The following is a 12,981-nucleotide window of genomic DNA, read 5'->3' as shown; positions in this document are numbered from 1 at the left end:
GGCTGAAGAAACCCAAATGCACAGACCCTATGACTCAGCAATTCGACTCCCAGTATGCATCCTAAAGAAACTCTTGATAATATTCACAAGGAGAAATGTGAAACGCGTTCACTGCATTATCTGTAACAGCATAAACCTATAAGACAACCCAAATGTCCACTAGCAGTTCAGAGAAATAAACTGTGAACTAGCCATACAATAGCATCCATAACAATTATGAAAAGGAAAGATCAGAGCTGGCAACATGTAGCAACAAGGATAAGTTATCTCACAAACAATACTAAGAAAACAAAAGTAGTTGCAAAAGAACACATAGAGTATAATTCTATTTAAATAAATTTTTAAACCATGCAAAATAATATTTTCTATGTGTGCATATATATGTATATAATAAAAGTAAAAAGACATGCATGGTAATAATAAATACTAAATTTAAGACAGTGGTTACACTTGGTGGGGGACAGGAAGAGAAAGTGAGTGGGGAAGGGACACTGGGAGATTTAATTATATATATATAATAGTTGATTTCTTTTCTTTTTTTTTGGCTGTACCACGCGGCATACAGGATCTTAGTTCCCCGACCAGGGATCGAACCCGTGCCCCCTGCATTGGGAGTGCAAAGTCTTAACCACTGGACCACCAGGGAAGTCCCAATAGTTGATTTCTTAAATTTGGTGGTGGGTATATGACTCTTTGTTGCATTATTCTTTATACATTTAGTTACCACTAAAATATTTCGTAAAAATACTTTATATAGGGGTGTAGCACCAACAAAAAACAATATTATGTACATGAACAGAAAGGAAAGGTCAGGATTTGGGATTGGAGGTGAGAGTGTTGAATGTGTTCACACACAGGACAAACCAAGCAGAAATGAGTGTCAGAAGTGGCTCACCTTGAGAGTCCCTTCACCACAAAGACTTTGTCGGAATGTTGCTTCTCCAGTTTGCTCATCACCTCGTACAGATTGTGGTTCAGCTGGAGTAAGCAAGAGAGAAGGAGATGCTAGCCACGTGGGAACCTGAGACTGGCATATCCCTTCTCTCCCCAAAATAAAACCTTCCTACCCTTGATAAAATTCCTTATCCCTTTTGCACTAGTGTCCAGGGTCCTGTCCCACTACCCCTTCTTCCTTTACTATGTCTAAAGTTCTGCCTCTTCCATCAGACTGGCAGCTCTCTCAAGGCTGGGGTCCCTGGTATTTGATGTTGATTTGAGGTTCTAGCATCTCTCAGGTGATCCAGGGAATGAAAACTCATTGTAATATTAACTAGGCAAATCATAATTTAGCCAAAGAAACTGTGGAGAGGAACGTATGTGGATGTGGATGTGAATATAATTAATATTTTAACAGCAAAGAGTCTTGGAATCGCAGGACTAGAAGTGACCCTGTGAGGTCATGTTCTGTGGCTGCCTGTCATTGAATAGGACTGGCCCTATTTAAGATGAACTACCTGAGAAACTGACCTGTGCCTAAACACTGCCCTCTCTGCTCCCCAGCAACAGAAGATGGAGATTTAACTTGGTTCCCCACTTCAGCTGTTCCTTCCATAAGTCTAATCTCTTTTATGCATCTAAAGCCCATTTGGACACCATTATTCAGTTGTTAATGGAGATGGAGAGGGCCCTCTGACATTATATAAACACGTGGGGTTTTTTTTTTTCATTTTCTTCAGTGTATTCAAAACAAACAAAAACTCAGTACACTAGAAATAGGGAAGAATTTCTGTTAACTTATGAAGGGTATTTACAAACATCCTAAAGCAAACATCATACCTAGAAATGAAACACTGAAAAATTTCCCCTGAAACTGGAAACAAGACAAGAACGTCCACTATCACCACTTCATTCTGCGTTTTTTGTTATTTATATTTGTGGGGGTTTTCCCATGTAATTATTGATCATTTAGGTTTCTAGCTCTTACCTCACTCTGTTAGGTTGTCAGTAATTTGGTTTCCCTTTGCTAAAATCTCCTATGAAGATTTATCAATTTCTCCTTATAGGACCTTTCAGCTTTTTATACTATGTATTTTTTAACATCTTTATTGAGATATAATTCACATTTAAAATATATAATTCATCCTTTTTAAGTTAAAGATGTGCTTTAATATGTTCAACACAGTCCATCAAGTGCTATTATTTCATCATGAGAAAGAAGTAAAAATTTGTGATGCCCATATGGATATCTAATGAGGTTATGTAAATTAGAGCGACCTTCATATTTATTAGAAAAACCCTCCTAGATGTCTAAATTGGCCGGATGTTTCTCACCTTGCTCATTTCCCTGTAGAAGACGTCTCTCAAGTTGGAAATGTTTTGGAAGATGGTCACATAACAGCCAATACGACTATCAAGAGGCAAAACAACAAACACGTAAAGGTAAGTGTTGGTAAAGGAAGTCTTTGAAGTACAAGGTAGGAGCGTAAGCCAAAGCCACCGCCGGCTCCGCACAGAAAAGCACCCCACAGCCTAGGCTCAGGACGTTCTAGGATCTGGATCCATCAGAGCCAGGCCAGGGGTACAACTGACTCTCAGGAGTGGGAAGGCCAGAGGAGACATGACCAGCCTGGGCTGACACCAAAGTACAACAGATCTCTATGAAAGAAGTTATCTGATTCAGGCTCTTTAGGTTCTGAAGTAGATATGAGAGTGCTTTGAAGAATTTTTAAAGTGCCGTATAAATATAAGGCCATACAATTATAATTATTATAGTAAGTATTCTTTCTCAGTATACAATACTTGGACTTCTATGAAGCTGTATGTACATTAATGGAATTCTACCGTAAATAAATTGGGGAAGTTTACATTTAAAGAAACTATTAAATTTCAATCCTGTTTAAATTAGGAATCACATAATTAATGTTTTAGAATACATGTAGTCATTAAAAAGGCTCCCTCATTCATAGACTAATATAAAATGACAATATAAAATACTCTGACTACAATTGCTTTAAAGCATATCTTTTTTCTTTCTTTTTTTTTTTTTTTGGCTGCGTTGGGTCCTCGTTGCTGTGCGTGGGCTTTCTCTAGTTGCGGCGAGCAGGAGCTACTCTTCTTTGCGGTGCGCGGGCTTCTCACTGCGGTGGTTTCTCTTGTTGTGGAGCACAGGCTGTAGGGCACGTGGGCTTCAGCAGTTGTGGCACACGGGCTCAGTAGCTGTGGCTCGCAGGCTCTAGAGCGCAGGCTCAGTAGTTGTGGCACACGGGCTTAGTTGCTCCACGGCATGTGGGATCTTCCTGGACCAGGGCTTGAACCCGTGTACCCTCCATCGGCAGGCGGATTCTTAACCACTGCGCCACCAGGAAGTCCCTTAAAGCATATCTTGTACAATGAAAAGGAAATAGGATACAAATAGAGCTTCTGTTCAGATTCCTCTTCCAATGTGGAAAATTTACATCTAAAACATTTTTACCTACTGTGAAGCAGAGACATCTTCATTAATGGAAATACTCATGCCATGGTGTATCTTCTACATGAATCTGGATGTTCACTAACCAAACTTGTTTAAAACAATACACACTCGAGCAGAAAACCAGATACTCCTAGTATGCATGATGACAGCATTTTACTTGCCAAGATCTCTCCTATCCAAGAAGCATCTTATCTTTAAACCCGGAAAAGCTGGTAGGGCAGGGATGGTTATCTCTGTATTGCAGACAAAGAAACCAGGGTCGAGAGAGAAAGGTGGCTTGCCTAATATCACACAGCAAGTTACGAGCAGGGCTGAGGCTACATCCCACTCTTGGACCAGGGCTCTTTTCATGAGGACATGTTTGGGCTGCCAGGTGGCCTGGGACTCCACTGGCCCGAGGGCCCAGCCCTTTCCTGAATCTCAACCATTACCTATTATAAAGAACAGGCAGCTCCTCTAGTAGTTCCTGGTTCAGATCTTCAAATACAACCTGGGCTTTGTTGAACTCTTCCTCTGCCTAGGTGGTAAAAGAGACAGGACAATTCCCCTCATTCCTGAACCCAAAGCTAGAGGCTGCTTCCCTTATTCTCTGCATGCTTTCAGGGACGGGGCTTACTTGGAACCATGCCTCCCCTTCCCCAGACCTATGTCCTCCCCAGCCTCAAGTCTCTGCCCATCCTTAGAGCATCAGTGTCAGAGGGGACAGGATTTCCTTCAGGACACCGGAGGCTGAATTTATCGTTTCCTAAACCCAGCTTGGCCCAGCCACTTGCCACCATCATGGGGAGAGGGAGGGCAGGGAGTTTTTACCAGGCTCTTCTTTACCTTGGCAGTCTTGGCCTCATCTTTCTTCTTGGCATTCTGTACTGCCTCCAGGTGGTGTCGGGCACTGTCATAGTCCACGAGTTTCCGGCCCCGTTTGGCAATTCTTTCCTAACCCAGAGTCAAGAGAGAGGGCCTTGATACTCACTTTTCGGTGGCCAGGATGTGGGTAACAGAGTATCAAACAGAGAAGCCAGATTCCTGTCCTAGTATCAAATTTTACTCTCTAACAGGGTTTTGTGCCAAAGGGATCTCCCTCATTATCTGGAAAGAATGGGAATTCTCAGGGGGAGAGAGAGTAGAGGGCAATTCTCCAGAGCACCTGGAAGCCTGCACTGAATTTTAATATATCCTGTGAACCCACTAGAAACTGGTTCAGCATCCGGAAGAAATGGCCTTGAGAATCCTACTAAATTGAAAGTCAGGAGTTTTGGGTTTTACTCCCAATGCTGCCATTTATTAGCCTTGTCACCTAGGGCAAGGCACACCTCTTCTGGAGCCTCAGTGGCCTCATCTGCCCTATAGTGTTATCTTAAAGATCAAATGCTGAATATAAAGGGCTTTGAAAAGCCTAAAGCATAATACAAATAGTAAATTATCATGAGCACTGAGAGAAGTTTACTCAATCTCATCCCAACTACAAATTATACCAGGGAGAGGCAAACAATGTTAATGGCTTTGTCTTGTTCTCTCAACCACAGAATTTGAAAGGATCTTGGTGATTATCTAATCCAACTTCCTATTCAATACACAAAGCTTCTCTACGATATCCAAGATAAGAAGTAGTTCGACTTCTTCCTGAACAGAGAATAGAGAACTCACTATCTCACAGTATATTTCATTTCTTTTTTGGAAAGCTTTAGCTATGAGAAATTTAAGTGAGGCTTCCTTTAATTTCTTCCTATGTTAATCCAAAACCAGCACAGTGCCCAACAGAGTAGACGTTTAATAAATATGAGTTGAATGAATTCTAATTCTACTTTCTGGAACAGTTTAGAACAGGTTGAATTCCTCTTTTATCTAATAGACTTTCAAGTATTTGAAGATAATTATTATAACTCCTCCAAGTTCCCTCTTCTCTACAATAAACGTCTATAGTCCCACCAACTGTTTCTCACAACAAAATGGGATGCCCTGACCTGGATCTAATTCAAAGCCAGCCCAAATCTAGTTCACTGAAATCTAAGTCTAAATGTAACCTTCACACTACCTCTAACCCTCCTCCCTAACCTCTTGTCTAACCCTCAACTTTCAATCTTTTTCCTAACCTATCCAACTTCATTCCTAACCATGGGCTCTAACTCTGCTTATACTTTTAACCCAACATGTTTTCTAACTTATATGGGCCACCCATAACCCATCTTTGATTCTGTAAATCAATTACCTTAATCTCGCTGAATTGGGCTACATAGTTTTCCATAGTCCTCAAAGCCTGGTCAGCTAGTTTCTCTTCATAGTCTTCCCAAAGGAGATCATTATTCTGTGGGATAGAGGCAGAGGGGAGAGGTGAGGGCTCCACTTCTCAACAGCAACTGCATTCCAGGGAAATACCCAAATTCTTCCTGCAACAAACTTCCTTTTTGGAGCACTGATATTTTTAGAATATCATTTTGGATTCTGGGGAAGAGTCAGATGAAGAAACAGCCCTTCCCCAAGGAACTGCCGTGTAAGAGACTGGACATGCATTCAAGGGATTAAGAACAGGAACCGATGGTCGAGAGTCTTGGACTCTAGAGCTTGAAGGATAGGGAAGTTTGGGAGCAAATAACTGCATGAAATTCGTTTTCAAAAACAACCCATTGGTTTTGTGTGGGTAAAACTTCCTAAGTTTTTAAAGAGAGGAAGAGGGTAAAAAACAGGAATCCACAGATTACAGAAAACTTGTTTTTAACTTCATTTACTATTTTCCTGTTGCAGCTTTTTCCTACCACCTGTAATCACAGCCATACAAATGAACAGTGTGAACTGGCTCTTCGTTTTCCTATTTGCTTGGACAGAGAAGCTGGGGTGAGGTTGAGATGAGGGTAGAGTGAGTGTTGAAGAGCTGTAAAGCCCAGAATACTCTTACCGCTACGATGGCCTTCAGCTCCTCATGACCATCCCACTTGCTGCTGTAGATCTCCTGCAGGGTTTCTGACACTCTCTTTGAACTTTCATGCATCACTGAAAGGAGGGAACTCAGTCCTACCATCAAGTAGTTTGGTATAAGCATATGGGTGACAGACAAGTCAGTGGCTCCACTCCAAAAGGACAAACTCAGAAGGTTTGGGTTATCAGTCAGACAAGCTGGATGGGGCTGGGATAGGAAAAGTTACTCTTCCTCGGCCCACAAAGATCCAGGAGTCAGCCACAGGTAAGTGACGAAAAGCCTGAGTACGGTTGTTGTTTCTTTCCCATCCCCCAGACCTCTTAGTAGCTGCATAAACGCCCTCTGGATCCCCCTGTGCTCCCTGATACCCACCTTTGACTGCACTGAGGAAGTTCTTCAGGTCCTTGTATAGCTTGTGGCCTTCTGCCTGAAAGGGATCAATGCCTCTGATGACTAAAGAGATATATTTGGAAAGATGCTCCAGAAGTCAAAGCTGAAAAGTAGGTTAAAAGCAGAAAGCAATCCTGGAATTTCTTCAAACATTTGCAATTGTTATATATTAGCCTCTACTTTCTTTACCAAGAAGTTGTTGGTTATCTCTCTTGGGGCAAATTTTAAGTTGGGAAATTGCTCCCATTGCACTGGCATGTCTTCTTTCCTCTGTTTGTTCTCCCTTCCAGTGAACTAGAACCCATAGTTCCTCTGTTGGAACTTGAGTCCTATGTGACACTATATACATGATCCTCTGATGTACACCTTCCTCTCTGGGAAGAAAAACTGCCACCATTTTCTATAGACACCAGGCCCTCTTCTTCTCTGCAGCCTCACACAGGCCATTCCTCTTCTCCCATGCACTTCATTTTTTTATTTTTCCTGTTTTATATGTTTTAATCAATAACACTCTTTATCAGGCCTAATTATAGGCAGGTCTTAGGAAAATTTAGGTTCACCATCATGAAACTAAATTGTGTCATCTCTAGGAAGATTTTGACCAATGTATAGGTTTTTTAATTAACTTTTATTGGAGTATACCTGATCTACAATGTTCTATCAGTTTGCACTTCATTTTTTAACAGCTCTATTAGAACTTCTGCCCACTGGTCTTAGGTTGGCCTTCTGTATCTGGAGCAGGCTAATTTCTCTTGCACACAGGTTTGAAGATGTCTTTCACGTGGCTTGCACCGAGTCCTCTTTTTCAGAGGCTTCCTCAATTGTTCCTCACGGTGTTGTCTAAAGCCCATTCCCATTCTGGTCTCTCTCCTCTATGTGAACTCTAGTTTCCAGTTGGGTGAGAAGGAATTTTGAGGCCAGGCTGTTGACATTGGAGCTTGACTACAGGAGCGTGAGACTGGACTGAAAGGTGCAGCCCACATCAAGGGTATCGTACAGGGCCAGGCCTACGGACTAGGACAGTGATCCTCACACCAGTTCAGATGATTTGAGCCAAGATCCATTTTGCAGTACATGATAAGAATACTCGTGAACTTGTTCACTTGTTTTATTTGCTTATGCTCATTATAGGTAGGCTATTGAGCATACCAAAAGTATAAAAAATTTATGAGAGAAAAGCTGAAAATTCAGAAAATTCTATCTAATAACTTAATTTTTTAATCTGTGCAATTCTTTGAGGGAAAAATCATTATTATTTAATTTTAGCAGCCGAAAACCCAGGTCTACTTGGTCAAGTAAACAAAGGAAACTGGATTAATTATTTTATCCATCTTCTTGCCTCCAGAGCTCACCTCTGAGCCAGTCCAAACTCTTGACCATACCTCAGGTTAAAAGTCCTTTTCAAAAAAAAAAAAAGTCCTTTTCAAGAGGCTGAATGCCAGGGCTTAAGGGACACGAAGACACAGTCTCAAGGGAATCTAAGGCGCTGTCAAAGGGGTAGGAGAAGAACTGGGATCATAAGGTGTGTTATAGCAAATGAGGAACAAGACAGCATCCTCTGATGACTGAAGAAGGACCAGATACTTCAGAGAGGTTAGAATGCATGAAGAATCAGTAAATCACTGAACTTGGTAACTGGAGGTCACTGGTGACCTTGAGAAAGTGCTTTCAACAGCATGATAGAGACAGATTCAGTCAGTTAACAAAATTCAGAAACACTCAGCATTCACCAGGAAAGATGTCTCACTTCCTCTTTGCTTTTCATTCACAGAAAAAAAAGTTTAAACAGTCTAACATGTTAAATGTACATAACAGCTTTTAAACATGGATATGGTAGGTAGGTATAACTTTGAGAGTTTTGAAAATGTGACAACCATGGTTTGAAAGAGTTTTGGGGATTATAAAAGTTAACAAGGATTTTAATTTCTTTCTTGAAAGAAAACAACATGGATCCAACTTTTTACTTCACCATGAAGATTTGGTCTCCAAAATACTTGTTTGAATAACAAAAGCTGTTAATCGATCTTGCATAATTTCTTTTTTTTTTTTTTTTTTTTTTTGCGGTACGCGGGCCTCTCACTGTTGTGGCCTCTCCTCTCCTGTTGCGGAGCACAGGCTCCGGACGCGCAGGCTCAGCGCACGGGCCCAGCTGCTCTGCAGCATGTGGGATCTTCCCGGGCCGGGGCACGAACCCGTGTCCCCTGCATCAGCAGGCGGACTCTCAACCACTGCGCCACCAGGGAAGCCCAATCTTGCATAATTTCTACAAATGAAATTCTTAATTTTTTTTATCCCACTAGATATTATATGGCCTGAAAAATCAGATCAGTGATCAAGGCTACCATGTATGGTGGTACAGGTTGTATGTACACTGTTCAAAACTAAGGGTACTATTTATACCACAGTCCGTGTTTTAGAATCAAGTCTTTTGGTCAAAGTTCTTCTTTTCTGCTCCTGCTGTTTCCTTTGAGAGGAGAGAGAGAGAGAGGAGAGAGAGAGGAGAGAGAGAGGAGAGAGAGAGAGAGAGAGAGAGAGAGAGAGAGAGGGAGAGGGAGATGGTGGTGGTAGTGGTAGTAGAGGGTGGGGTGGTGGGATAGCACCTGTGTCATTTTATTCCTTTGACCTGAAATGTCTCCAGGCTGAATAATCCCAGCATCTTTCTTCTCTCCTGACAGATGTGACTCTCACAGTCTTAGCTTTCCACTGGTCTGGGAGTCAAAAACTTGTTTCTACTACCAACTAGCAAGTGATTCCACTTTTCTGGCTTTAATTCCCTCATCTGTAAATACCAAGTAAGACTAGCTCTAAATGTTACGATTTTATCACTTCTGCTCTCTAAGTCCTTGCAAAATTCTTGGCAGTATCATAAGGAGTCTGTGTTAGTCCTTCCCATCCCTTATATTGATACAAAGTCCCAGCCCTCAGTTAATGAATCACTCACTCTGGAAGTGTGTCCTAAGCACTCAGGTAGCAGAGCTACCTCCTAAGAGACTGGGGTTCTGAGGATGGAGAAGAAGTGCCTATCCTGGGGTTCCCAACTTGCTAGAGAAAAATGGACTCAGAATCCCAAACACTCAGCAAAATAAGAGCATGACCAACCCTGAGCAAGTGCTGACAGTTCTTGATCTAATAGAGGTCCAGAAGGGAAAGATGAAGCTCGATTGTTAGATGTGATTTTAAAGGCAATGAACTGGAAGCAGCTGTCACTACCAGAAATAAGAGATTAAAGTGTTGCTTTACGAAAATAATTCTTTCCCATTGGCTTGGCCAAAAAGTTTGCTCGGGTTTTTCCATAAGATGTTATGGAAAAATCAACCCAATATGTGTTTTGAGGAAAGGGAAAGGGGGAAGCAAGCAGAGCCCTCAAAGAAAAATTACTTATGGAAATCTGATTAAGAACCTAGGCAAGTGTCAAGGCCTTGAAATCTGACTGGGATGTTTGGAAGTGTTATTTATTTATTAATAAAAAGTTTACCTACAGGTGCTACCTGGTGGCACAGTGGTTAAGAATCCGCCTGCCAATGCAGGGGACATGGGTTCGATCCCTGATCCAGGAAGATCCCACATGCCGCGGAGCAACTAAGCCCGTGCGCCACAACTACTGAGCCTGTGCTCGAGAGCCCGCAAGCCACAACTACTGAACCCGTGTGCCACAACTACTGAAGCCCACGCACCTAGAGCCCACGCACCTAGAGCTCCACAACAAGAGAAGCCACCGCAGTGAGAAGCCCGCACACCGCAATGAAGAGTAGCCCCCACTCGCCACAACTAGAGAAAACCCGTGCACAGAAAGGAAGACCCACTGCAGCCAAAAATAAATAAGTTGAAAAAAAAAAAAGTTTACCTACAAACTGGTTGCAGGTGAAAGGTAGGGCACATGACCAACTGGTCCAACTTCTGGAATTCTTCAATTTCCTTGACTTTGTCCTTTTTCCTCTCGTTCATCTTAGACACCTAGGTCCAGCTTCAGACCTGACTTTTTTCGCTGTCTTTCTCCTTAAACTGTGAGAGCCTTGAGAACAGGCATGTTGTCTTATTCAAGTTGAAGTCCCAGCATCTAGCACAGTGCCTGGCATACAGCAGGTACTTATAAAATGTTTGTTAAATAAACTTCCCAAGCATGTTCAAACACCAGTTACTATGTGTATCATTCTCTCAGGAGAAAAGTTTTTCCTTATTCCTAGCCTAACTCCATTTCATTTCTCAAATTATTTCCCTGCTCAAGTGGTGTTTAGTTGGTAGGCTCACATAGGGAATTCTGAGGGGGTTGTCCCACCTGATCCTCTTATTCTTCTTCTTGTTTTTTTTTTTAATTTTTATTTTTGGCTGTGTTGGGTCTTTGCTGCTGTGCACGGGCTTTTCTCCAGTTGCGGCGAGCACGGGCTTCTCATTGCGGTGGCTTCTCTTGTTGAGGGGCGTGGGCTCCAGTAGTTGCGGCACACAGGCTCAGTAGTTGTGGCCTGTGGGATCTAGAGCGCAGGCTCAGTAGCTGTGGAGCACAGGCTTAGTGGCTCCACGGCATGAGGGATCTTCCCGGACCAGGGCTTGAACCCATGTCCCCTGCATTGGCAGGCGGATTCTTTTTTTTGTGGTACGCGGGCCTCCCACTGCTGTGGCCTCTCCCGCCGCGGAGCACAGGCTCCGGACGTGCAGGCCCAGCGGCCACGGCTCACAGGCCCAGTCGCTCCGCGGCACGTGGGATCCTCCCGGACCGGGGCACGAACCCACGTCCCCTGCATCGGCAGGCAGACTCCCAACCACTGCGCCACCAGGGAAGCCCCCTCTTCTTGATGGCCCTTCCTTCATCTCCTACCCTTTCTACCCACACATCTGCCATTGTAGGTCTATCCTATAAGGTAGAGAAAGGACTGAGGGACAGAATGGGCCAAGAGTCAGAAACCTTTCAAAGCAGGTGTCAACTTACTGATTCCTATCCTGGAGTTGGAAGTAGAACAGTAACTGGAGTTGTGAAGAGGCCCAGGGTGGCCTCCTTGTGAGGTAGAGGAGAAAAAGCACAGGGTTTAAGTTAGAATCCTAGTTCTGCAGCTCTTACGGTATATTATCTTGATTATATTACTTCCCTCTCAATCAGATCCTATTTCCCTTTGATGGAGTTAGACTAGATCAGTGGTTGTTGCCAAATGCTGTTCTCAGACTAGCTGCTACATAATAAACATAGAAAGCTTAATGTAAAACACAGATTCTCTAGTTAATGATCACCTATGGTTAATACCACACAAAAAAGGAGATGACCAGATATTATGTGCCTCCAGATGGAAGACTATAATACCTATGATAACAAGTATTCTTGCCTCCAAAACAAACAAAAACAAAAATCTGAATCTCATCAAGCCTCTAAATCTAACTATTAATTTACAGAAAATACGAGACAGAGTAACATGTTAAACAATACCATAGAGATGCAATCAGCAAAATTTAGAGACTGCAGGAAACTGCAGGAAAACAGCCTAGTAACATCAATAAATAAACTGCAAAAAGGAGAGATTAGAAACCTACAGATTAAGAGATTTATTAAACATGGCAACAAATTGCTGATTTAAACAAATTGTTTAAAAAATGACACAATTAGAGGAGTGTGAACACTGAATATTTTATGATATTAAAAAATTATTGCTGATTTTTAAGATATTACTAAAATGTATGTTTTAGCTGGATATTTAATCTGAAATATCTGAAAATATATTTGTATTAAATTAAGTGAAAAAGTCAAGTTACAGGCCTTCCCTGGTGGCGCAGTGGTTTAGAGTCCGCCTGCTGATGCAGGGGACACAGGTTCGTGCCCCGGTCCGGGAAAATCCCACATGCCGTGGAGCGGCTGGGCCCGTGAGCCATGGCCGCAGAGCCTGTGCTCCACAATGGGAGAGGCCACAACAGTGAGAGGCCCGCGTACCACACACAAAAAAAGTCAAGTTACAAAACCATAAGAATGGAACAGTCTCACTTGTAAACCTATTTATTTGTTGTAGATATATTTAGAGATCATACACATACATAGCAAAGTAATTGTAAGCATAAAAAAACAACAGTAGTTGTAGCATGGGAGGTGTGAAATCATTATTTTTAATTCACTTTTTTCTTGATATACTTTTTTTTTTTTTTGGCCATGCGGCTTGTGGGATTTTAGTTCCCCAACCAGGGACTGAACCCAGGCCCTGGGCTATGAGAGCACAGCGTCCTAACCACTAGATCACGAGGGAATTCCCTCTTGAAATACCTTCTGATTTGTTGTAATGATTAAATGTTTTAT

At 42.3% G+C, this 12,981-nt stretch overlaps 1 protein-coding gene across 1 annotated transcript in view; it reads right to left on the bottom strand.

The window, feature by feature from the left end:
- Positions 1 to 12,981, bottom strand: part of BIN2 (bridging integrator 2) — a 32,944-nt gene that overhangs the window by 8,189 nt on the left and 11,774 nt on the right. Inside the window, exons 3-9 of the mRNA XM_065887187.1 lie at positions 6,696 to 6,750; positions 6,303 to 6,397; positions 5,619 to 5,714; positions 4,238 to 4,345; positions 3,844 to 3,929; positions 2,272 to 2,347; positions 896 to 978 (exon numbers count right to left, since the gene is read on the bottom strand). Of these exons, the coding sequence (XP_065743259.1) occupies positions 896 to 978; positions 2,272 to 2,347; positions 3,844 to 3,929; positions 4,238 to 4,345; positions 5,619 to 5,714; positions 6,303 to 6,397; positions 6,696 to 6,750 (599 nt within the window). The remainder of the gene's footprint in view (positions 1 to 895; positions 979 to 2,271; positions 2,348 to 3,843; positions 3,930 to 4,237; positions 4,346 to 5,618; positions 5,715 to 6,302; positions 6,398 to 6,695; positions 6,751 to 12,981) is intronic.

Source organism: Phocoena phocoena, chromosome 11 (genome assembly GCF_963924675.1).
Source record: "Phocoena phocoena chromosome 11, mPhoPho1.1, whole genome shotgun sequence".
Lineage (NCBI taxonomy): Eukaryota > Metazoa > Chordata > Mammalia > Artiodactyla > Phocoenidae > Phocoena > Phocoena phocoena.
Note: the sequence above shows the minus strand (reverse complement) of the source record. Positions and strands in the feature narration are given on the sequence as shown.